The 26,552-nt window shown below is 38.5% G+C and overlaps 2 protein-coding genes across 2 annotated transcripts in view; one reads left to right on the plus strand and one right to left on the minus strand.

Annotated features, from left to right (window-relative positions):
• Positions 1–3,019, minus strand: part of SCYL2 (SCY1 like pseudokinase 2) — a 59,612-nt gene extending 56,593 nt beyond the window's left edge. Inside the window, 1 exon segment of the mRNA XM_032646002.1 lies at positions 2,829–3,019. The gene's annotated coding sequence lies outside the window, so the exon portion shown is untranslated.
• Positions 1,479–17,148, plus strand: DEPDC4 (DEP domain containing 4). The gene is given in 11 exon segments (XM_032646923.1): positions 1,479–1,509; positions 2,464–2,819; positions 2,914–3,316; positions 5,474–5,885; positions 6,446–6,600; positions 7,298–7,333; positions 13,736–13,771; positions 13,774–13,912; positions 15,858–16,084; positions 16,691–16,833; positions 16,925–17,148. Coding segments are annotated over 11 exon segments (2,100 nt in total). The 3' UTR covers positions 17,087–17,148.
• The last annotated feature ends 9,404 nt before the right edge of the window (positions 17,149–26,552 follow it).

Genomic DNA, 26,552 nt, shown 5'->3' on the forward strand with positions numbered 1-26,552 from the left:
TACAGGAAGTCAACCAGATACTTGGAAATTATTGAAATTAAAAAAAAAAAAAAAGTAGCAACAGCACTGGGGTGGCAGTGTCTCACTATTCAGCTCCTCTAGCCAAAGAGAGAGGGAAAAGGAATAACTGGGTAGGAAATTAGACAAAATGGTCATTAAGGGCACTTCCCTAGTGCCCTTGATTTAAGAGCATATAAAATCTGAAACACAGCATAGTACAATGCATGAAAACTGAAACTCATAAAGCACTGAAGTGTTGTCTAAAACAATGGTTTTCAAACTCCAAAGCAATGATTTTCAAACTCTGGTGAACATCTAAAAACATCTAATAACATCTAAATGACTAGGTAACTTGTTAAAACATATAGATGTCTATGTACTATCTCAAACCTTTGGAATCAGAATCCATAAATGTGCAGTCAAGGCATTTATATTTTGAGCAGTTCCCCAGGTGATTCTGATGCATAGTGAATTATACAATTAAGCACACAATCTTCAGTGGCAACAAAACCTGGGTTCAAACGCCAGTTCTAATACAAGCACTATGACCACCTACTAGCATCCCTAACACTAATTCCAATCTTTCTAAAGAGGGAATTGCCACCCATTCCTCAAGTGACTGTTGTGAGGATTAAAGATACACAGAAAATGCTTAGTACAATTCCTGGCACATTTAGTAAGCAGTCAAAGAATTTTCATTTAAAAAACATTTATTAAGCACTTACACAGTATCAGGAGATTAGGGAAATCTCATTAATTTATTAAGTATTAATAAGCATGGCAACTCTGCAATGGTGTCATGAGAACATATAATTAGGGGAATCTATCGTAATCAGGAAAGTCTTCCCTGACGTGAGCTGAATGATGAGCAGGCATTAACTGAATGAAAAGGAAAGGAAGAGCATTTCCAGGCAAAGGATGCATCATAATCAAAAGCCATATACCTGAAGCAGAACAGAAAGAACAGAGTGACTAGGAGGAAAGAATGCCAGAAGGTGCTGTGGAGATGAGGTCGCAAAGGTAATTAAGAGGGACCTAAACAGCCTGTTAAAGATTTTAGTTGAGCTTAAAAACAGTGAAGAGTTTTAAATATGGAGATAATGTGATTAGATCTACATTTTTAAAAAATCACTCAGTCTGGTGTGGAAAACTACAGAGGGAGCCACAGTAAATGCAGGTAGACCCTAATTAGGAGACCATAAGTACTTCAAACGAGAAACGATGGTGGCTGGAACTAGAGTACTAGTATGAAGACCAGGAGTATACAGACTCAAGAGATATTCAAAGAGGCAAAATCAAGAGACTTCAAGAGAGACTGATATGAGGCCTGAGAGACAGGAAGTTGTCAAATCTCTACTGCTATAGAAAGGGATGGATGATGAAGCTAGTCACTTGAGTCAAACAGTAAGAGGACCTCTTTTTCTTGGGGGATAAGTCATGAATTTCAAACATGTGAGTATGAGTAGTTATTCCCAAGTATGGGGTTGATTTTTACAGAAATATTCCAGGGTATGTAAGTACAATGTGCTTCTATTTATTTTATTGGGTGTTTATGGATCTTAGAGACAAAAGGTTTCTGCATGTGTGTTAAGTGGATCTGAACAGAATGAAGGTCCTTCCTTTAGGTTCCGTTCCTTTAGAGGCCCCCAAAAGTGTCTTTTATGACTACAGTTTAATAGTGTCTCAAGAATTCTATTTATACACTCAGCTGATAAATTATTTTAAAACTTTTTAAAACTTAATATTTAAACCAAAAAATAAGAAGCCAAACGAAAAAAGGCCTGCAAAGTCCAAAAGGAAGCTTCAATCACCTGACTTTCAAGCTGTTACCAGAACATGACCGGTTTTAGTGACAGGTTGGTTTGGAGCATTAACCTTAAACTATATTAATTTTCCAGAATGGAGAGGCTTGCGAATGCGACTTAGAAAACTTCTTACTCATAGAATCCAATTTGTAAAAAAAAATGATTTTTTTTCAGATGATTTTCATTTCATTTTTCAGATGATTCCTGACTTTGATCTACAAAAATACTAGTTTGCAACTTACATTTGTAAGTCACTAATGACATAGTGCTTTTAACTCGCTTGAGTCTGGAGTCTCAGGAAGACTGTTTTGGGAGTTGACGTGACAATACTGGTCCCCTTCATAACTGATCATAGGTATGTATTCAGTCGGATCCCAAGTTTTTGCAAGCCTCATGGGTCTCAACCTTCTTCCATCCTTTTCTCTCCCGCTTAGAAAAACAGGAGTGCAGGAGCCTCGGAGCGGGTATTTAACAAAACACCTGCCCCACCCACCTCACAAACAATAACCTTCCATTCCAGAACTAAAGCTACTGTCAGAAAAGGACGCCGGGCGGTAGGGCCCTAGACGGTAACCCAGGTTATCAGAGGCGGACCTCAGAACCGAGGGGAGCTGTTTGTTCTCACCCAGTCCCAGAGTAGTGTCCAATTTCCCAAAAGGGAACCAAGATCTCCACCACGGAAACCCGAGCTCCCGAGCCGGAGCCGGGGGCTCTCCCAGCAGATGGCTCCAGCCCGGGGTCTCCAGTCGCTTCCAGGCCTCTTCGGGAGACTCGGGCCTCCCAGATCCTCTCCCCGGAGCTCGCCGCTCCCCCAGCCCAGCTTCGCGCGGGCGCCCAGAGCCCCGCCGGCCCCACCTGCACCCAGCAGGCCCGTCACCAGGCAACAGTCGCCAGCCCCGGGGACCTTGGGAGGCCTACCCCGGGCGCGGGTCCTTCCCCATTCCTTTTCGCTGCTTGAGGAGCCCAAGCGAGAGCGCTGCCGGTGAAGGAGGTCGTTCCGTGCCCGTGGGGGGGGTAACTCACCTCTTCCCCTTCTCCCCCGGGAGGGGCGGTGCTGGGTCTCTTTTCCCCCGCCCCCCCCAAACGCCTCCTGGCTGCTCCTGCTCAGCCCCGGCGCCTGGCCACTGCCGCCGGCTTACTCCATAGCCTCTCACAATCGCGCGGCCTCAAAGGCTGGAACCGGAGGAGGGAAGGGGGAGGGGAGGGGAGGGACTGGGGAGGAAGAGTAAGGGAGGGGGAAGAAGACCGAAAGGCCAGCCAGCCCGGGCATGACGTCACTTCCTGCTTGTTCGGAAGGGGCGGGGCCGGGGCGTCTTCGGCCTCCGCCTCCCGAGAACGGGGTGGGGGCGGGGTTACGGGCCGGGGGAGGAGCCCGGCGGACGAGTTTATGGCGCTTCTTTTGACTTCGTGGTTCCGTAGCCTTGGCAGCCAGAGCCAGCTTCCCGGCCCAGGGCGGAGTGTGTCAAGTTTCGTGAGCCCTAGAGATGTTTTCTGCCGGAAAAGGAGGACAGGTACACCTTTGGGTCCTAACCAAATGTGCACCGAAGTGGGGGGACGGCTGAGGGGAGCGGGCGTTTTGGACTTTGCGCCTTAGGCGTCTGGGGCCCGCCCCTTTCCTGGACCCGCCCCTTTCCCGGCCCACCTGCTCTCCCAGTCCCGCTGAGGACGGGCACTGGACCTTTTCAGAAGCTACTTTCCTTGGGGCGTCCTGGAAAGCGGTGCTTCTCAAACTTTAATATACACACAGATCATTTGGGAACTTTGTTAAAATGCAGTTTGGATTCAAGAGTAGGGTCTGATATTCTGCGTTTCTAATAAGTTCCCAGATGATGCCACTGCTGCTGGTCAGCGGGCTACACTTAGAACAAGGGGTTAAAAGTACTAGATGGCAAGTCCTTGAGCACGAGGACTGTTTCTTTAACCTAGCCTACTTGTTTAATGACGCTTAGAGGGGCAGACGGAAAATACCCCTGTCTCCTCCTCTCATAGACTCCTAGCTTTATCCACCCCTCCCTACCCTAACCCAGTCCCTACTCCCTCCTCAACCCCTCCCCGTTTCCACTCCTCGCCCTCCACGCCCTACTCCTGTCTATGCACTGTCCACAGTGTCTCGGGCCAATAGTTCAAGGACAGACAGACAGACAGCTTCTGTTACAGAAGGCATTTGAAGGTGATGGGCTTTTATTTCTGTCCTAAACATCAGACCATTATGTAAAGTTGGACATCCTGTTTCCAGTTATTCATAGTCAGAGGAAGAAAGAGCTTAAAATCTCAGATTCTAACAACAACGAAAATCTAGAAACAACATTCTAGATGTTTCAACGTATTCCCTTATCTTATTAAAAAATTTTTAATGAAAATTTACTGGGGTACAGGGGAATGAGCAGTGATTGCTAACTATGGGTTTCTTTTTTTTAAATTAATGTTTATTGAAGTATAGTTGCCTTCCAATGTTGTGTTAGTTTCTACTGTACAGCAAAATGAATCAGCTATACATATACATATATCCCCTCTTTTTTGGATTTCCTTCCCATTTAGGTCACCACAGTGCACTAAGTAGAGTTCCCTGTGCTATACAGTATACTCTCATTAGTTATCTATTTTATACATAGTATCAAGAGTGTATGGGTTTCTTTTTGAAGTGATAAAATGGTCTGGAATTAGATAATAGAGATAGCTGCACAGCTTTGTGAATGTACCTAAAAACCATTGAATTGTATGCTTTAAAAGGGTGAATTTTGTGGAATGTGAATTATATCTCAATTTAAAAATTTTACTGTCTACAATTAATTGAAAAAATTATGTATGTACGTTATAAAAACTGGAAATATGTATTCTAAAAAGTGAGTATTCTTTCATTACACCTATTTCCTAAAGGTTACTTTGAGGTTTATCCTTCCAGACTTTTCTATTTACATATATTTGTATGTAGGTTGGGAATTCATTTTTAATAACTAGGATGATAGTATATAAATTGTTCTGCCCAACCTCATTGGTTTTTTGTTTTTACTACTTAATGAAATCCTTCCGTGCTATAAATGTCATTCTTCCTAATGGCTGCTTAATATCCTATAATAAGGCTATTCCATAATTTACTTAACTATTCCCCAGGCACTGGACATTTTCATTGTTTTCAGGTTTTCATTATTCCTCACAAACTTTTATTTTTCAAGAAGAACAGCTGGCAGATAAATTGATTAGTTTTTTCAGCTCCTTGCCGTAGATTTCTTTCATGCAATGCTTGTCATTGTTCAAAAGGCAAAAAGAAGAAAGGAAAAGCAGAGTCTGGTGAAGCCACATCTCTGTAATAATCAAGACTCCAATGTGTGTGTACATTCCTTTTAAATGTAGCCTGAAATAATGTTCTTCAAGACTAAGTCTAGCTAGTTATTAAGCATGTAACATTAGGATGTATAAATTCACATAGTAGTATATTTCATATCAGTAAAGCAAGTTCCTAGGTTTACTGTGATTTTATTGGCAGACGAACATGTGCAAACTTAGTAAACATATTATAGTTTACACAAGATGGGAAGAGAAGAAATTTAAGAAAGACATTGTTAGCAGATGTGCCATACAAAAGCATAAGTTTGCCAAAACAAAAAAACTTACATATTTTTGTGTAATCTAAATTTGTTAGAAACATATGTTTAATTATTTTTTTTCAGGATGCTCTGGTCCTTTTCAAGCTACTCAGCTATGGGATGGTATTATTCACTCCCTTCAGACTCAAGTGGAAATAAAAAGAAGGAGGCATCATTTACGAACATACAAAGACTGTTTTACTGGTTCTGATGCTGTTGATGTAGTACTAAGTCATCTTATTGAAAATATGTGCCTGAGTAGTAATGATATCTCTCGTCTTAAAGGAGTTCGTCTTTGTCAAGTTCTAATGAACCATAAAGTATTTGAACCAGTAGAAATGAAGCTACTCAAAAATGAAAAGGAATTGGAATTTGAGGATTCAAACAGTAGTCTCTACAGGTTTCTAGGGAATAAATCATCTTATGTTTTTTGCAAAAGAAAGAAGGATTCTGAGACTGGGTTAAATGATGAAATAAAAGCAAAGGAATCTTTAAGGTTAGTGTTAACCAAGATACTGTAATATATTGTTTTTAGTTGCTGGCAGAACAGTCGTCATTGAACAAACCTTGAATATTATGCTTTCTGTTTTTTTCAGAAGTCAATAAAAGAAATAGCCATGTAAAAATTAATCTTTTCTGCATTTGCTCTAAAACTGTTATGGAGGACATGATCACATAAATATTTCAGAATTTGTACCAGGAAAAACTTTATCTCCTCTGATGAATTATATGCTTCCTAATTTTTGAAACATGACTTAGCCAAAGTAGCTAAAGCCAAAGTTATGGAAACGAAACTAGACCAGAAATTTTCTACTCTAAGCCATGATAACCTTAGAATTAACTTTTTTTTTCTGTTTATTTACAATCCTAACATCCTCTTCTCGTGATATTCTGTTATTTAATACATTTATTACTTGTATCTTTTATTGTAAGCTGCCTGACATCCTTTTTGGAAATAGGAAATGTATAAATAAGTATTAATAAGTAAATTAAAATGCATATTTGAAATTTTGGTCCTGTGTGTAATGGAAAAATTTACATATTATTTCTTAACAGACCAGAAGGCAAACTGATTTCAAATCCTCTAGCACAAGAGATTGGTGAGGAAAGAATTGAGGAACTTATTGATACAATGAGTGGGACTCTGGCTTTACCTCCAAACATCACAGTTGACAAACCTGTTCTTCCACTTTCAAAAGAAGGTAATTTCAGTTTTCATTATTTTTTTCCGAACTTTGTAAGAAGAGCTGACTTTTTAAAATAGAACTTACTTTTTGGAACAGTTTTAGGTTCACAGAAAAATTGAACAGAAGGTACAGAGAGTTCCCATGTGCCCCCTGCCCCCCACACATACCCAGCCTCCCCCACTGTCAACATCCTGCACTGGAGTGGTTATTTGTTATAATCCATGGACCTACATTGATATATCATTATCACTCAAAGCCCATGATTTACATTAGTGTTCACTCTTGGTGGTGTATATTATGTGGGTTTTGACAGATGTATGATGACTGTATCCACCATTATAGTATCATACAGAATAGTTTCACTGCCCTGGAAATGCTCTGTACTTCACCTGTTCCTCCTTCCCTCCCCGTTACCCTGCTGGCAACCACTGATCTTTTTTTTTTTTTTTTTTTTTTTTTGTGGTACGCAGGCCTCTCACTGTTGTGGCCTCTACCGTTGCGGAGCACTCCAGACACGGGCCCAGCCGCTCCGCAGCATGTGGGATCCTCCTGGACCGGGACATGAACCCATGTCCCCTGCATCGGCAGGCAGACTCTCAACCACTGTGCTGCCAGGGAAGCCCACCACTGATCTTTTTACTGTCTCTAAGAACTGACTTTTCAAATACAATAGAAGTAGTGTGTTTGGTGTACTGACTCACTACTCCTCTCCCCGTAAGAGTTTCCTTCTACATAGTGATTGCATCAGACAAGACAGGTGAGGCAATGTAGATCCAATAACATTTAGTTTATTTTTTTACAATGACCATGATCAGATTAACTGGAGGTACTACAGTCCTTACTACCAGAAAAAATCATGCAAACTCATTACCAGTCCTTATTATTTATAATGCAAGACCATCTTCTTATGAGCATATCCTTTGCCCATTGTATAAGCTCCTCCCAAACATCTCCCTACTCTTTGCCTTTCAGAACAAATGAGCTAGGCTACCTATTGCTCTAATTCTCTTTACCATTTACTTCATCTACTTGTGGTTTTGTCCTTATAAGGCAACTTAACAGTTGAAAGAAGAGCCCCATACCCAGGGCAATTAGGAGGGTTGCATACACAATTCATTAATAGTTACATGCTTTACTGCATGTGGTCAAACCATGATGGAAGTAAGACAAGCATGATTTGCACACTGGAGGAGCAAAGGTTATCAACAATAACTAGGATAAGTGTGATAAGGGGAATGCATGGTGCCCAGAGAAAGGGTGCAGAGTGAGAAAAGAAGAGGGATTAGAAGAAGACTCCGAGAAAGATTAATATTTAGAGGACAGGCTGAAGAAGAGGAGCCAACAAAAGTTCAGTTTTTACCTATTACGAATGAAAAAGAAAAATTTGTCTCATCATTTTCCCATGAGGATATAGGGTACCTCTAGAAATTTCTAACTAAAGATGGATATAATTGATCAGTAAAGATGCTCATAAAAGTAACTTTCATTTATTGGGCCTTTCTCTGGGCCAGGCAATTTCTTATGCATTTTATATTTATTCTCTATAATTTAACAATAGCCCTGTAAAGTGAGGGGTAAAACTTCCTTTTTATAGTTTGGGAAACTGAGACTCAGAAAAATAAATAAATAAATAAGACATGGTAGGGAAGGAAAGTTGGCACTCTTACGTACTTTTTTAAACATTTTAATTTTTATCTTTGTTATACATGCACATAATGTAAATCATTCAAATAGTCCTACAGGTTTTGTTACCAAAAAATAATAATTCCCTACCCTTCCCCTCTCACCCATTTCCCCCTCTCCAGAGACAACCATTTACAATTTGTATAAATTGTAATTCATGTGTGTTGTAAATGTATCTCACGTCTCTAAATGTCATGCTTATACTGCTACTTCATGCTTTTTCAGTTTTAGGGACATCTAGTAATTTTCTACAAAGGAAAACAGGGTTTTAGGCCTGTTCCCTTTCTTGCATCTATCTCCCCAACTCTTTAAATGATACATATACTTTTATATACTCTTATGAGTAACATATTTAACAAAAAGATGTTAGGTGAGGGCTTCCCTGGTGGTGCAGTGGCTGAGAGTCCGCCTGCCGATGCAGGGGACACGGGTTTGTGCCCCGGTCCGGGAAGATCCCACATGCCGCGGAGCGGCTGGGCCCGTGAGCCCTGGCCACTGAGCCTGCGCGTCTGGAGCCTGTGCTTCGCAACGGGAGAGGCCACAACAGTGAGAGGCCCGTGTACCGCAAAAAAAAAAAGATGTTAGGTGAAAACAGGAATATCTTTAGTTTTAAGACTATTGTGTTTAGCCAGAGATTTTAAACAGTAAGTCACACAACAATAACTATTAAGTTTTGCTTTTTTAAAAAAGGAGTTTTTTGGTTTTTGGGTTTTTTGGCCACACTGTGTGTCTTGCAGGATCTTAGTTCCCCCACCAGGGATTGAACCCAGGCCACAGCAGTGAAAGCACCGAGTCCTAACCACTGGACCGCCAAGGAATTCCCTAAAAAAGGAGATTTTGTGTTAAAAATTTTATTTTATGTTGAAACAAAAATCAGCCAAGTCTTGGAACCACTGCTTTACTTTAGACTTAATTTAGTTTAGATGGTTTATTTTATAGACAAGGAAACTGAGACTCAGAGAAGTTAGATAATTTGCCAAGTTTCCGCAGTTAACTAATGGCATCAAGATTCAGACCTAGATTTCCATACTTTTACCCAGTGTTTTTTTTTTTTTTTTTTTTTTTTTACCCAGTGTTTTATCATTATTGTTGCAACAAGGTGTTGTAAATTCTAAACTGGGTACAACTGAAGTTATGTTTAGTTGGTATGTTTGCTCTTTGTTGCAACTGAATGTATCAGCCTTCAGAACAGAAAAACTATTTTAGTTGTTCTCTCTAATAAAACATAGTTTTGAGAGAAGTAGTCTTTAATAAATTACTAATAGGAAATCTCTTTATGTTCAAAAGTCTTGAATCTGCTAGGGTAGGTTTTTTCTTTGTTTTTTGTTTTGTAAAAAGCCTTGCAAAAGAGAATTAACTTTAAAATTGGCTGGTTGTTCTTGTATTTAATGAGTTAAAAAAAGATAACTTTTTTGGAATTTACGTTTTCATACCAAAACTTTTTGGAGAAAGTGCATTTGGAAGTGTCTCTAAACTCTAACAAATCAGGCATGAAAGGAGTTTTTGTTGTTGTTATTATCCACTGAAATCTGATTCTTCTGTGATCCTCAAGCACAAAAACAACCCCCTCAGATATAAAACTATCTGGTTTTATAAGATTAAATAATTAGCTGGCCAACAAGAAAATTTAAGCCACTTTCTATTTGGAAAAATATGGCTGGTTAAAGGTATGCAGTTGGCAACACACCTATATACATTTCAGCCAAGAAATAAAAGTATGGAGTTTCTCTTTTTTTTTGAGAAAGGTCATTTCTTTTTTTTTTTTTTTTTTTGCGTTATGCGGGCCTCTCACTGTTGTGGCCTCTCCCATTGCGGAGCACAGGCTCCAGACGCGCAGGCTCAGCGGCCCAGCCGCTCCACATGTGGGATCCTCCCGGACCGGGGCACGAACCCGCGTCCCCTGCATCAGCAGGCAGACTCTCAACCACCGCGCCACCAGGGAAGCCCAAGGTCATTTCTTAATTCCCAAAGAACTGAGAAACCAACTTCACTTGAATTGAGTTGAAAAATCTGCCAGCAGTGGTAAAGCAATGCAGTCCCAGGACTGCAGGCTTTTTGCAAATTTGTATTTGTGAGACTAGTAGAGTTAAGGTGAACCACCTTTGCTGAGATTTGTTTATTTTTTACAGGTGTTTCTTACTGATAATATAATGACTAATATTTTTGAAATATATGTGCATTGTTTTAGAAATGTGAGGGGTTCTAAAGGTGCAGAACCTCTCCCTCACCTCACCTCTGTGGGGTAGGTCTCAGGGGAATGCCAATATCAGCTGGAGCAATTCCACTATTAATCTGTTTTACCTGACTTCCAGAAGAATATGTTTGTTCAAAGGTTTCCTCGGCTGAGACAAAATTTGATTCCTACTGAACACACTGTACTTCTCCCACCAAAACATTTACTCACTTAATGAAATTGCCTGTTTACTTGTCATTATTTCCCACTGGAGTGTGAGGTACTTAGACAGGGACAGTCCTTACCTTTTTCACTGTTGTATCCCTGTTGAGTGGCCCAGTGCTTAGCTCTTGGTAGATTACATTTAGTGGATGAATGGCTCACAGACAGCCTCCTCATTTTATAAATATTTTCTTTTTATTTATGTGTCTATACACATACACTCATATGTACATATATGTGCATATGTGCATGTGCATGCACGTGTGTGTGTGTGTGTGTGTGTGTGTGTGTAGGCTATGCTAAACGCTGCTTGGATTGTATGCTTTTCAAATGTAGAGTCTATCCCCTTGGATCCCCTTCATTCAGCACAGTGATCATTGAGTATGAAGTGCTCCATTAAGATGAGGGTGGTGGCTATATATGTTGCTACAGTATCCTTCTTGAGTCTAATTTCCTCACACAGAGCTAGCTATTCTATTTATCAGCTCTGCACTTGGCTAGTATGTTCTAGACATGCACATTTCTCTGCTCCCTCACCTTTAGGTCTTTGCTCAAATATCATCTTCCCAATGATAATTCCCACACATCTTATTTAAAATTGCAATACTAACCCCCTAATGTAGTCTAATCTCCTTTTTTGCTTAATTTCTCTCCATAAAACTTACTATTAGCTGACACACCACATATTTCACTTTTTGTTTGTTTGTTTATTTATTGCCTGCCTCCCTCTCCCCACTAGAATATAAGTTACATTAAGGCCAGGATTTTGCCTGCTTTGGTTACCACTATATCCCTGGAACCTAGAACAGTGCCTAATACAAAACAGGTCTCAATAAATATTTGTTGAGTAAATGAATGTTCTGTCTTGATGCTATTGCTAAGAATAGTCTTTTCTCCACTTTTGGATGTATTCATAATATATCTATTCATACTTCTTGGTGACTTGATAAAATTTGCCTTCATCCATTTCATATGTGGCTATCCTTACCTCCTTACATAGGGTGTGGCTGCTGAAGGTCCACTATTTTTATATATGTATCTTTTTCTAGCACGTGGTTCAGTGCTGTGCCCAAAGGTTGGTATCGACAAATGTGGACTGATTGATTAGAGGCTACTTACAATCTCGTCTTTACTAAAAGATTGCTAATTTAATTTATTTTGGGCCAATAACTCAGAAGTAGTAAACTCAGATGCCTTTAAGGAGCCAGGCAGATTGGAGAGCAGGTGAGTACTTCATTTTCAAACGTGTGGGAAAAATTGTTGTTTTGCTTGAAATGTAGGGCCCTCTTGGCTATTTTTCCTTTTCCCACTTAAGGAAGAGATATAACTATAGGGAAATTAATTTCTACTGTAACAAAACCAACAGGACAATACCATGAAAATGGCAGCTGACACTCAACTTCACTGTTTGGGATACAGTAGGAAGTGGTGGGGTTTGTGGTGAGCTGGAAATGACATGCCAATGCAAATAAGGTAGCCACTAATTCATATCAGCTAACTTTAGTCAGGCATTAATTGAAGCCCAGTGTCATGAGATTTTAAGATTTTTTTTTCCTTATTTATTTATTTGTTTATTTTTGCTGCGTTGGGTCTTCATTGCTGCGCGTGGGCTTTCTCTAGTTGCGGCGAACGGGGGCCTACTCTTCCTTGTGCAGAGCACAGGCTCTAGGTGCGCAGGCTTCTCATTGTGGTGGCTTCTCTTGTTGCGTAGCACAGGCTCTAGGTGCGCGGGCTTCAGTAATTGTGGCACATGGGCTCAGTAGTTGTGGTTCACAGGCTCTAGAGCACAGGCTCCAGTAGTTGTAGCACACGGGCTTAGTTGCTCCGCGGCATGTGGGATCTTCTCGGGCCAGGGCGCGAACCCGTGTCTCCTGCACTGGCAGGTGGATTCTTAACCACTGCACCACCAGGGAAGCCCTCTTAAGATATTTTTAGAGAAGCTTGAAACCCGGAATTTTATATGAAATCTCCCTTTTTTTTTTTTTTTATGGTACGCAGGCCTCTCACTGTTGTGGCCTATCCCGTTGCGGAGCACAGGCTCCGGACACGCAGGCTCAGCGGCTATGGCTCACGGGCCGAGCTGCCTCACAGCGTGTGGGATCTTCTCGGACCGGGGCACGAACCCATGTCCCCTGCATCGGCAGGCGGACTCTCAACCACTGCGCCACCAGGGAAGCCTGAAATCTCCCAGTTTTATACAAGTTAATTCTATTCAAAATACTTTATAACCAAACAAATCATGACTATGGTCCAAATTTAATACATAGGCTACTGGCAGTAAAGCTCCACGAGAGATTTACTGTAGCTGTTGCTTTTTTTTTTTTTTTTGGCGGTACGTGGGCCTCTCACCGCTGCGGCCTCTCCCGCTGTGGAGCACAGGCTCCGGACGCGCAGGCTCAGCAGCCGTGGCCCACGGGCCCAGCCGCTCCGCGGCACGCGGGATCCTCCCAGACCGGGGCATGAACTTGTGTCCCCTGCATCGGCAGGCGGACTCTCAACCACTGCGCCACCAGGGAAGCCCAGCTGTTGTTTTTGTAATTTTGTTTCATTTAAAGGAAAAACAAAATATTAATGATGATCTGATAATTAGGATAATGAAAAACTTTATTAACCCTTAACATAAATGACCAGAAACCCAAGTTAAAATTAACCTAATACTGTATTTTTATTTAAAAGCAATTTAACTACATTTATCTCTGCTTTGAATAAAATTATAAATAATTAGTAATCTCATTCTCTCCAATTATCAAAATAATTTATAAGCAGGACCAGTAGTTTTTTTTTAATATCTGGAATTAACCTATTGATCACCTTAAAAGCTAGATAATATCACTTTATAATTAACATAGCCAGAAAATAAAGTCAATATGGCTCATAACCCTGATGTCTATTTAAAGGTCAATCTTGAAAATAGAAATTGTAATTTAGCAAATTTAAATTATCCTAACAAATTAATCCATTATATTATTAGCTTTTCTGTTGTATTACTAGAAATGGAAGAATTCTATGATACTGGTTGAATATGTATATGTTATTTATTAGTATGATAGTTATATTATTTTTCTTTCTAAGCTGTGGAAGATGTTTGGAAACAACAAACATTGCTACGTATTCTTCAACTATTCACATTCCATTCTTAGAAAATATTTTGGAGCCTCCAGTTAAAACACAAAATCTCCAATTAAGTAAAGAGGAAGATCTTTTTATCTCAAACACTTGCCTCGACAGAGAGGTTATTCCAAGCTTATGTCTACTTGAGTGAGTGACCATTTTTATTGTCAATTTATAACTAAAATGTTCTTTCACATATTTTGCCCTTGGTATTTTAAGGTGTGAGAACATATTCATATGTATGAGCAGACATCATCATTGATTTAAAAATTAATCACTGTGAATTTTCATTTGATCTAAAATAGAAAGACACTGGTTATGACCTGTGAGAAGATTATTGGAAATCTGAGTGGTTTCATTCATATGAGTTGTCATGATTTGTCAATCATTCTTTCCCTGCACCAGCCCTGAGTGTTTTTTCAAAGTTCTATTATTTCCGTTTTATAACCATAAAATAAAAACCATCATGGTTTCTACCAGTTTATTTATTCCTGCTTTAAGAGAATCCTCAGTCTAGTAGGGGAGACATTCATGAAACAAAACATTACAGTCCAATGAAATAAGCCCTATCATAAATCAGTTGCTAGGAACCATAAGTATAAGACCTTGGGTACTGTTGAGATTCCAGCAAAGAGAACTGATATGATGCTTTCTGCCACATGGGCCAAACAAGAAAAGAACATCAGACTCCAAACCTGAGAACCAGAAAGCTTCAGATCCTACAAAGAGCTTGATGATCAGAGACCTGTGAACCCACTTAGATCGTCAACCATTGCCCTGTTTGCACATGACATGTTTGCTCCTAATTCAACAGGCTGAGAAAGACCTAGCAAATGAGTCTTCCCCAGCCCCTGAGTCAGGGAGAATATAGGGACACCAGCAAAGAAACAGGATTTCTTTAGATGCCTCTGCAGGAAACAGACAGCAGCTAGTCAGCCTTTATGAGCTTCCAAGTGGAAAGTGTAGGTTATCTGCAAGAGAAATGCAATCCAACTGTCATTAATTTTTTCATCTGCAACACTAGGAGCTAGAAGATAAGTCACACATGTTAGGCAATATGTTCCATTCAACAGGGGTTGGTGTGGGTGGGGAGAAAAAAGGAAATGGAACAGGAAAGAGAATAGGAGGGAAGAAGGAAAGATATTTGAGGATCACCGAGAATTCATAGAATATATCACTCAGGAACCCCCTCCTAGGAAAATATTTGAGGAAAGATTTTAATCTGACTACAAAGAAATAACCAGAACCCCAAGATGGAGACAGATGAAGAGGAAAGGAAATATTGGTAGGCAATGAACTTTGGTCTGTGCGCTCTCACTATTTTCTCTTCTCCCTAATTTTGTACCCACATATGTGCATGCATACAAACACACATGTACACACAACATATTCGAAGTTGATATGGTAAGGCTGTGTGAGAATGTACAAAATATAAGTGCTAAATAAGATATCAAAAAAAGAAGGACATAGTATTAAGGGAAATTATAATAAATACTAACCTATCTCAGCAAAACCTGGGGGTGGGGAAGGTGGAGGAGAAGGGGGAATTAAAGGCCTTCTAAAATCATCACTGAAGGGAGGGAGGAGTGAAAGGATCCTAAGTTCCTTATCTTATTGAGGTCGGGAGATAAAAAGGGGGAAAACAGTGTGTGGTGGGATAAACGGTGCATCTTAATGGGGGAAATATTTGGTATCTTATTTTCAAATAGTGATAGAACCATATGCACCTAATGATCAGAGTGGGAAAGGGGAGAGGAAACACCAGTGGAATGGAACAGTACAGATGAACTCCTCTGAACAAAATTTAACAAAGTTAGAAACAAATAATGAAAAGGTGGCCCACAAATATTTTAATTCCTTGAAAGTAAAGGTACAGAAGGGTGTGGTGGTATTTGGTGAGGAGAAAAGCTATTCCCTCTCATTTACTGCTTCAGTCATCCAGCAAAAATTATTAAGAAGATTCTCAAAACTAGTTTCTTCTTTAGATTTGGTTAATTATAAACTAGATTTTATTGTTTTATCAAACAATGTTTTAGGCAGTTAAATGGAAACGTTAACCATTAATTTATTTTATTTTGTTTTTTACCTCCAGGATTGATAACTGGCTTAATTCAGCAATTGAATGCTTGGAATATTTCCCTGACCATTTAATAGTTACTGTCAGCGAGCAGTTAGTTCAAAACAGAAATGAAGAGACAGGATTGAATACACAGAAGAAGTTACTCTTTGATGTCATAGTAAAATATTATAATCAAGAGAGAGATTGCTTATTAACTGATGAGTACTTTGATATTCATTCAGGAATTATTGAACTTTTAGGTAAGAGATGTTTAAACTTCAGTTTTTTTGCATAATCTTTTTTAATAATACAAGTTGCAGAAGATTTTATGTATTATATGAGTATTACATTTTAATATTTTTCTTCTATGATGTCAAAGTACTTCATAGAGTCTTTTTTCAATTCACTTGGCCATGTAAATTGTACTATCAAATGTAATACTGTAGTATAGCAATTAGATCTAAGGTAATTCTATCACAGGGACATTCTAAGAAAAATTTTGATATAGTACTAGAGGATTAAAGAACTGAGGTATCTGGAAATATTGTATTAATTTGATGACCTTTTAGCAAAATAAAAATTGAGTGACACATCATGTCTCTTTTTTAGCTTTGTAGGTGGCCATATAATTTCATGTTAAAAACAAATTGCTGTTTGACAATGCTGGATATAATTATGCAGGTGTTTGGCATATTATATAGATAATTTCCTGTGTGTTTGAAATATTTCCTAATAAAAACTTTCAAGTGTAAAAGAGAATCTGCAAACCAAACACAGTATCATAGCATTTTAATTGACTGCTACGTACTATAATCTCTGGGGGTTTTTTGTCCCTTGCTTTGTCTTCTTTGTAACCCATGTAACAGAAAATGAGAAAAGATCAGAAGCACTTGAAGCAACACAACTATATCTAAGATTGTTGTTGCCCAACGTTAGAGAAGAATTACGACGGCTACTCACTTTTATGGCAACTGCATCAGAACCCAATGCCTACAAATTACAAAAACAGGTGAAAAAAATTGCAATAACAGTTTTACAATCTTCTGCTATTCTTTTTTAATAAAAATGATTCAAGTTAATGTTACTCTTTCTGTTTACAGTTTGATAACAAAACGGTGGTCCTGAAAACTCTTGCCAAAGCAGTTTTGCAATCCAAATCATTATTAAGAGTACGGGCAGAAAAACTAGTCTTGTTTCTACTGGAGTTCCACTCTGAGCTCTTCAAGGTATCTGGCATTTTGCCTAGGCACATTTATTACTAAGCTACTTGTGTCAGACAAAAGGCAAATCATTCACTTAATAAATAATTTACTGAGAACCTATAATGTGCAAAGTTTGAAGGAATGCTCTTTCCCCACACCCACTAAAGAGAAGAAAGCAGAATTAAAAGAGTGTTGATATTTGCAAGTATATTGATTAATTTCTTCAACTTATTTCTCTGTGCCAGACACTGTTTTAGGTGCTTAGAATACATTAGCAAACAAAACACAAGAAAGCAGGCCCTTGAGAAGCTTATATCCAAGTGAGGGACAGACAGTAAGAAGAAATACAATAAATCATCGTCCTATAGTTTGCTAGAAGGAAGTGAGAGACAGAGACAGTAAGAAGAAATACAATAAATCATCGTCCTATAGTTTGCTAGAAGGCAATAGAAATAAATAAATAAATGCAATAGAAAAAAAAAAGAGCAGTTTAAGGGGATTTTGGGGTGCCAGGGTGGGGGTTAGTAGGAGCTTATAGTATTAAACAGCATGGCCAAGGTTGGGCTCACTGAGAAGATGAGATTTGAGCAGAGACTGGAAGGGGGAGGAGTGAACCAAATGGCCATGAGAGTGGAGGTAAGTGGTTTGAGGCAGAGAAAATTGTTCCTAGAGCAGAGGCCTTGAAGGTGATGCATGCCTGGGTGCTGAGGAACAGCAAGGAAATGGTGAGCAGGTGGGACAGTATTGTGAGGTGAGGTGAGAGATATGGGGGCCCATGTACGCCATTGGAGAGATTTTGCTTCTCCTTGGAATAAAATGGGGAATCATGAAAGGTTTTGATCACAATGGTGGCCTCATTTGACTGATATTTATGAAAAGAACTGGATTTTGTGTTGAAAACAGACTATAGAGGGGCAAAGGTAGAAGCAGGAGAACCTTTTAGGAAGCTGTTGTAATAATCTGAGCAAGAGATATGGTGACTTGAAACAGAGGAGTAGCAAATAAGTTAGTAAGACATTGTCAGATTGTTGATATATTTTGAAATGTCTTAGAAAACGATTATTTTTAGCCTCACTAGTATATTTTAATACCAGACAGTGTTACTTTCAGTGGCATTATTTATCCAAAGCCTCTATAAAGAATTGTTCCCTTCTTAATTTTTTTGTGTAAAAAATTTCTCATGTCATTAGAAACATATTGGTTTGAATTTTGTAACAGTTCTCTCAATATTAACTGAAGTTACTTTTCCATTATTTTAGAGAAAAAGTTGGTACTAAGTGTATACAGTAGAAGCACTCCCCCATTTATGAATTTTGAATGAAATGTATTCTAAAAGCTCATTTAAAAGTCACTTGTTAAGACCCGTATATATGCTGTCTACAAGAGGCCCACTTCAGAACTAGGGACACATACAGACTGAAAGTGAGGGGATGGAAAAAGATACTCCATGCAAATGGAAATCAAAAGAAAGCTGGAGTAGCAATTCTCATATCACACAAAATAGACTTTAAAATAAAGTAGCAATTCTCATATCACACAAAATAGACTTTAAAATAAAGACTATTACAAGAGACAAAGAAGGACACTACATAATGATCAAGGGATCAATCCAAGAAGAAGATATAACAATTGTAAATATTTATGCACCCAATGTGGCAGCACCTCAATACATAAAGCAAATGCTAACAGCCATAAAAGGGAAAATCAACAGTAACACAACCATAGTAGGGGATGTTAACACCCCACTTTCACCAATGGACATATCATCCAACATGAAAATAAATAAGGAAACACAGCTTTAAATGATACATTAAACAAAATGGACTTAATTGATATTTATAGGACATTCCATCCCAAAACAACCGAATACACTTTCTTCACAAGTGCTCATGGAACATTCTCCAGGATAGATCATATCTTGGGCCACAAATCAAGGCTTGGTAAATTTAAGAAAATTGAAATAGTATCAAGTATCTTTTCCAACCACAACACAATGAGACTATATATCAATTACAGGGAAAAAATCTGTAAAAAATACAAACACACGGAGAATAAACAATACACTACTAAATAACCAATACATCACTGAAGAAATCAAAGAGGAAATCAAAAAATACCTAGAAACAAAGGACAGTGAAAACACAGTGACCCAAAACCTCTGGGATGCAGCAACAGCCGCTCTAAGAGGGAAGTTTATAGCAATACAATCCTACCTCAAGAAACAAGAAAAATCTCAAATAAACAACCTAACCTTACACTGAAAGCAATTAGAGAAAGAAGAACAAAAAAAACCCAAAGTCAGCAGAAAGAAAGAAAGATCAGATCAGAAATAAATGAAAAAGAAATGAAAGAAACGATAGCAAAGATCAGTAAACTTAAAGCTAGTTCTTTGAGAAGATAAACAAAATTGATAAACCATTAGCCAGACTCATCAAGAAAAAAAGGGAGAAGACTCAAATCAATAGACTTAGAAATGAAAAAGGAGAAGTAACAACTGACACTGCAGAAATACAAAGAATCATGAGAGATTACTACAAGAAGCTCTATGCCAATAAAATGGACAACCTGGAAGAAATGGACAAATTCTTAGGAAAGCACAACCTTCTGAGAGTGAACCAGGAAGAAGTAGAAAATATAAACAGACCAATCACAGGCACTGAAATTGACACTGTGATTAAAAATCTTCCAACAAACAGAAGTCCAGGATCAGATTGCTTCACAGGCAAATTCTATCAAACAAACATTTAAAGAAGAGCTAACACCCATCCTTCTCAAACTCTTCCAAAACATTGCAGATGAAGGAACATTCCCAAACTCATTCTATGAGGCCACCATCACCCTGATACCAAAACCAGACAAAGATGTCACAAAAAAAGAAAACTACAGGCCAATATCACTGATGAACATAGATGCAAAAATCCTCAACAAAATACTAGCAAACAGAAGCCAATGGCACATGAAAAGGGTCATACACCATGGTCAAGTGGGGTTTATCCCAGAAATGCAAGGATACTTCAATATATGCAAATCAATCAATGTGATACACCATATTAACAAATTGAAGAAGAAAAACCATATGATCATCTCAATAGATGCAGAAAAAGCTTTCAACAATATTCAACACCCATTTATGATAAAAACCCTCCAGAAAGGGGGCATAGAGGGAACTTTCCTCAACATAATAAAATCCATATATGACAAACCCACAGTCAACATCGTTCTCAATGGTGAAAAACTGAAACCATTTCCACTAAGATCAGGAACAAGACAAGGTTGCCCACTCTCACCACTATTATTCAACATAGTTTAGGAAGTTTTAGCCACAGCAATCAGAGAAGAAAAAGAAATAAAAGGAATACAAATCAGAAAAGAAGAAGTAAAGCTATCACTGTTTGCAGATGACATGATACTATACATAGAGAATCCTAAAGATGCTACCAGAAAACTACTAGAGCTAATGAATGAATTTGGTAACGTAACCAGATACAAAATTAATGCACAGAAATCTCTTGCATTCCTATATCCTAATGATGAAAAATCTGAAAGAGAAATTAAGGAAACACTCCCATTTACCACTGCAACAAAAAGAATAAAATACTTAGGAATAAACCTACCTAAGGAGACAAAAGACCTATATGCAGAAAAGTGTAAGACACTGTTGAAAGAAATTAAGGATGATACAAACAGATGGAGATATATACCATGTTCTTGGATTGGAAAAATCAACATTGTGAAAATGACTCTACTACCCAAAGCAATCTACAGATTCATTGCAATCCCTATCTAACTACCAGTGGCTTTTTTCACAGAACTAGAATAAAAAATTTCACAATTTGTATGGAAACACAAAAGACCCCAAATAGCCAAAGCAAACTTGAGAAAGAAAAACAGAGCTGGAGGAATCAGGCTCCCAGACTTCAGACTATACTACAAAGCTACAGTAATCAGGACAGTATGGTACTGGCACAAAAACAGAAATATAGATCCATGGAACAGGATAGAAAGCCCAGAGATAAACCCACACACATATGGTCAACTAATCTATGACAAATGTACAGTGGAGAAAGGACAGCCTCTTCAATAAGTGGTGTTGGGAAAACTGGACAGCTACATGTAAAAGAATGAAATTAGAACACTCCCTAACACCATATACAAAAATAAACTCTAAATGGATTAAAGACCTAAGTGTAAGACCGGACACTATAAAACTCTTAGAGGAAAACATAGGCAGAACACTCTATGACATAAGTCACAGCAAGATCCTTTTTGACCCACCTCTTAGAGAAATGGAAATAAAAACAAAAATAAACAAATGGGACCTAATGAAATTTAAAAGCTTTTGCTCAGCAAAGGAAACCATAAACAAGACCAAAAGACAGCCCTCAGAATGGGAGAAAATATTTGCCAATGAAGCAACTGACAAAGGATTAATCTTCAAAACGTACAAGCAGCTTATGCAGCTCAATATCAAAAAAACAAGCAATCCAATCCAAAAATGGGCAGAAGACCTAAATAGACATTTCTCCAAAGAAGACATACAGATGGCCAAGAAACACATGAAAGGGTGCTCAACATAACTAATCATTACAGAAACGCAAATCAAAACTACAATGAGGTATCACCTCACACCGGTCAGAATGGCCATCATCAAAAAATCTAGAAACAATAAATGCTGGAGAGGGTGTGGAGAAAAGGGAACCCTCTTGCACTGTTGGTGGGAATGTAAATTGATACAGCCACTCTGGAGAACAGTATGGAGGTTCCTTTAAAAACTAAAAATAGAACTACCACAGGATGCAGCAATCCCACTACTGGGCATATACCCTGAGAAAACCATAATTCAAAAAGAGTCATGTACCACAATATTCATTGCAGCTCTATTTACAATAGCCAGGACATGGAAGCAACCTAAGTGTCCATCAACAGATGAATGGGTAAAGAAGATGTGGCACATATATACAATGGAATATTACTCAGCCATAAAAAGAAACGAAATTGAGTTATTTGTAGTGAGGTGGATGGACCTAGAGTCTGTCATACAGAGTGAAGTAAGTCAGAAAGATAAAAACAAATACCTTATGCTAACACATATACATGGAATCTTAAAAAAAAAAAAGGTTCTGAAGAACCTAGGGGCAGGACAGGAATTAATACGCAGACATAGAGAATGGACTTGAGGATATGGGGAGGGGGAAGGGTAAGCTGGGACGAAGTGAGAGAGTGGCATGGACATATATACACTACCAAATGTAAAACAATCTAGTGAGAAGCAGCCGCATAGCACGGGGAGATCAGCTCGGTGCTTTGTGATCACCTAGAGGGGTGGGAGGGAGATGCAAGAGGGAGGAGATATGGTGATATACGTATACGTATAGCTGATTACCTTTGTTATACGGTAGACACTAATACACCATTATAAAGCAGTTATACTCCAATAAAGATGTTAAAAAAAAGTTGTTAGTCTGCACCTAGTTTTTCATCAAAAAATATAATAAATGAGATTAGGGCCCAGGTTACATAAATGTTTAATTCTACAGTCACTAAACCAAAATTCATGTTTATAGCTTATTTGTGAAATGGGTCCCAGATTCCAACCAGGAATTTAGAATGAACATTTTCTCTACCCTCCTCTTCCTTACCACTTAGCCTCTCCACTTTCTTCTTTCTCACCCTGCTTCCTCCTCTAGGTAAATGAATTCTCCTCTTTCCTACATATGGTTGAGAAGTTAGAAAGGATTTTTTCATTTTTTACTTCCCCTCATGTCAGAACTAGCAGTGCCGTAAAGAAACATACTGGTTCAAATATTGTGGCAGGACACAAAGGGAGAAAAGGAACTTGATGTGGGCTGGAGGAAGTGGGGGTATGGGATTCAGGAAGCAGGGAGAAGTGGCTCCGATGACTGGTTTCTGGAGATTAGGGAATGAAGTATTTCAGGGAGATTGAGATGTGGGTATTTATAATAGGGGATCTTGAGCATGCCTAGCTTTTTCCTGTTACAGGGCTTTACCTGTGTTGTCTACTGTATGTCTGGAACCTTTTCTCCCAAGTATTTTTATGGCTCACTCCTTCACATCATTTCAGGCCTCTGCTCAAAATGATACCCTCTCAGTAAGACAAAAGCCTTCCCTTACTGAGATAGCTACCCATCTTCTTCATTCTAGCTTCTTATCCTGCTTTATGCTCTCTTAATGGCACTTATCATTACCTGAAACTATATTATGTATTTGCTGATTTTTTGAAATTGTCTTTCTCTCATATGAAAATGTAAATTCTGTGAGTTCAGACTAGATCTGCTTGTTCATCACCTTGAACTGTCCTGGAACGTAGAAATCATTCACTAAATTTTTGTTGAATGACAGAATGAATTAATGGGGATGGCTTCATGTTTGTAAATTTTCAGGACAATAGAAGTTAATGGAAAGTACCCTGGGGCTCAAGATGAAGGAGCTATGTGGATATGAGGTTCAACACTGGTAGGTCTAGGGGGTGCCCTCTGTAACAATATTAGCTGAGGAATTATTTCCCCCAGATACATGTTATAATCTGGGATTTCTTTTGTATAACCAAAACTGGAAGAGGAGTATTTATCCATTTTAAGAGAATGAAATTATTATGTATTTTAGAGCTACTATTTACATATGGATCATGTAATTACAATGTAAGATTATTTAGACCAGTGCTGTTATGGAAGTACAAATAATTTTTATTATTATAAGAGAACACTGCACTAATGATTGGTTAATCTAGTTTCAGATATACTACATATGTGGGAGTAGAATATAGAATTTTAAGAATTCTAAAAAAGAATTTCAAGTATTTATACCCTTTATAATTCAGAGGCCTTCTGCTACCCGCCCCCTCTCCCCATCTGCAATCCTCTTCCCCTATGCATTGGTCAAAAATATTGAGGGTTTTTTTTTCTATATTGGATTACTGGCTAGAAAAATATTCATATTAAAATTTGAAAATATCTGTTTTTATGTAGACACCGGTTACTTTATTGGATCTGGTTAGTAAGAAACTTAAGAAGCTTCTACATGGAGAAGATCCAGATGCTATATCAGGTATTGATTCAGTCTTATTCTTTCTTTATCATTAAGTGACTGTTAAAGCCACATAAGTTGGAAAGGAGCCAAGGGTGAGTATGTAATAAATATATAATGCTATGAAAGGTGGTTACATTAAGGTTATTTTTTAATATCTCCAGAGCAAGTTCTTCTCTAGTTGTTTCTGGAAGCTCTTTGTTTGATTACCTTTCTTCTAAAAAGGTAAACACACACTATATCTCATTGCTGCTCCCAGGTCTCACCTTCCCCTCATTTATTACCCACCTGCCTGCTTCCTTGCTCCTGTGCACACTGTTTTTCTTTCTCCTGTTTTTCATTCTCTCTCTCTTTCCCTCCTCTTTTCTAGGAAGTGACAAAGTTTTTATAGAGAAGGAGCTTAAACACTTGCCCCTACCCAGTTGAAAAGGCTTCATGATTCTTTTTACTCCATGTCTTTTGGCAATTGATCTGATTCCTTACTTTTTAATTTCTTTAAACCATAAAATATCTAAAAGCCAAATTTCCTAAGATTGTCATGTGAGAGACAAAATAAAGTAATAGGTATAACTTTGGGTGCTAGGGCCAAATTGCCTGGGCAAATTAACTTCTTTGTGCCTCACCTTCCTCATCTCCAAAATGAGAATAATAGTATCTACCTTGTAGTTGTTAAATATTTAGTATTTATATTAATAATATAACATTGGAGGCTTCCCTGGTGGCACAGTAGTTAAGGATCCACCTGCAAATGCAGGGGACATGGGTTTGAGCCCTGGCCCGGGAAGATCCCATATGCCATGGAGCAACTAAGCCCATGCGCCACAGCTACTGAGCCTGCACTGTAGAGCCCGCGAGCCGCGACTACTGAAGCCATGTACCTAGAGCCCGTGCTCCGCAACAAGAGAAGCCACCGCAATGAGAAGCCCGTGCACCACAACGAAGAGTAGCCCCTGCTCGCCGCAACTAGAGAAAGCCCGTACGCAGCAACAAAGATCCAACTCAGCCAAAAATAAATAAATAAATTTATATATAAAAAATAAACACAAAATGAGAGAATACGGTGAATTTCATAATTTTAAAAATAATATAGTTATAAATCATAGATACTATATTTAAATTGTATTATTTAAATATTAAGTACTAATGATGTTTAATATTAATTGACACTAATATTAAATCCTACTCTGTGTCAGACTGTGCTGAGCACTAACATGCATTTATGAAATTATTCTACACAATAACCTATTATGTAGGCATTATTATTACCCCATTCTATAGGTAAGAACTGAAACTTAGATTAAGTAACTTGACCAACTAGAAATGTAGGTAACATTTCTTCCTTAAAAAAAAAAAGTTTTCGGGCTTCCCTGGTGGCGCAGTGGTTGAGAGTCCGCCTGCCGATGCAGGGCACACGGGTTTGTGCCCCCGTCCGGGAAGACCCCACATGCCTTGGAGCGGCTAGGCCCGTGAGCCATGGACGCTGAGCCTGCGTGTCCGGAGCCTGTGCTGCGTAACGGGAGAGGCCACAACAGTGAGAGGCCCGCGTACCGAAAAAAAAAAAAAAAAAAAGTTTTCTAAGGCATTACTAATTTCTAGAAAAGTATTCATAGAGTAGGGCATACGTTTATTTGCCAGGATTATTTGGAATTTCTCAGCTAATAGATGCTATTTCCTCCCATTCCCTTCTTTGAACATAGGACATATGGCCACAGGTCTGTTGCCACATGCATCCTGTCTGTTTGATGCTGTTAAACAGATACTAACAAAGTATTCAGAACCTAACATCTGGAATCTTTTTAGATTAATTAGATCTCATCTGACTAATTTCAAGATAAACTTCATTTGGCTGCCATACTATATTAGCTTTTCACATTCAATTTTTCATTAGTTTTGGCTTTGAGGAAAATGGAGGAATTGTAGGCATTTTAACATTTATTTCCATCCAACATTTATTCAACAATATGCTTTAAAGGGAGATAATGAATATAAGTGCTTTGCATTGTGCCGTGTGCTATAAGCACTTGGGAAGTGAAGAGTTATCTGATAATATTTCTCCCTAAATAGCTTAACTCTCGTCTCTTCTTGAAGTTTATCCCTTATTCAGTAAAATTGTCAGATGATATCAGTATACAACTTAATTGAATTTTTTAATTGCCTCTGTGTTTTGTGTTGTATGCTCTTTTCTGCATGCTTGATTATTTGAAATTCATGTCTTGATTTAAAATGTTCCTGATATCAAATATTCATCCATCCATCCATTCAATTATTCACTAAACATTTTGAAGATCTACTCTGTGCCAGACTTTGTATAAGCACCGCAAAATACAAGATGTATAAGATAATGCCCCTGCTTGCGATAAGTTTATGTTCCATGTTAAAAGCACCTGGCACTTAGTAGTTACAGATATCAATAGATAGTTGTTGAATAAATTAATTCAGTGAAAGAACTGAAGTATGAGAGAGACAACCATTTATAAATCAA

Source organism: Phocoena sinus, chromosome 10, assembly GCF_008692025.1.
Source record: "Phocoena sinus isolate mPhoSin1 chromosome 10, mPhoSin1.pri, whole genome shotgun sequence".
Lineage (NCBI taxonomy): Eukaryota > Metazoa > Chordata > Mammalia > Artiodactyla > Phocoenidae > Phocoena > Phocoena sinus.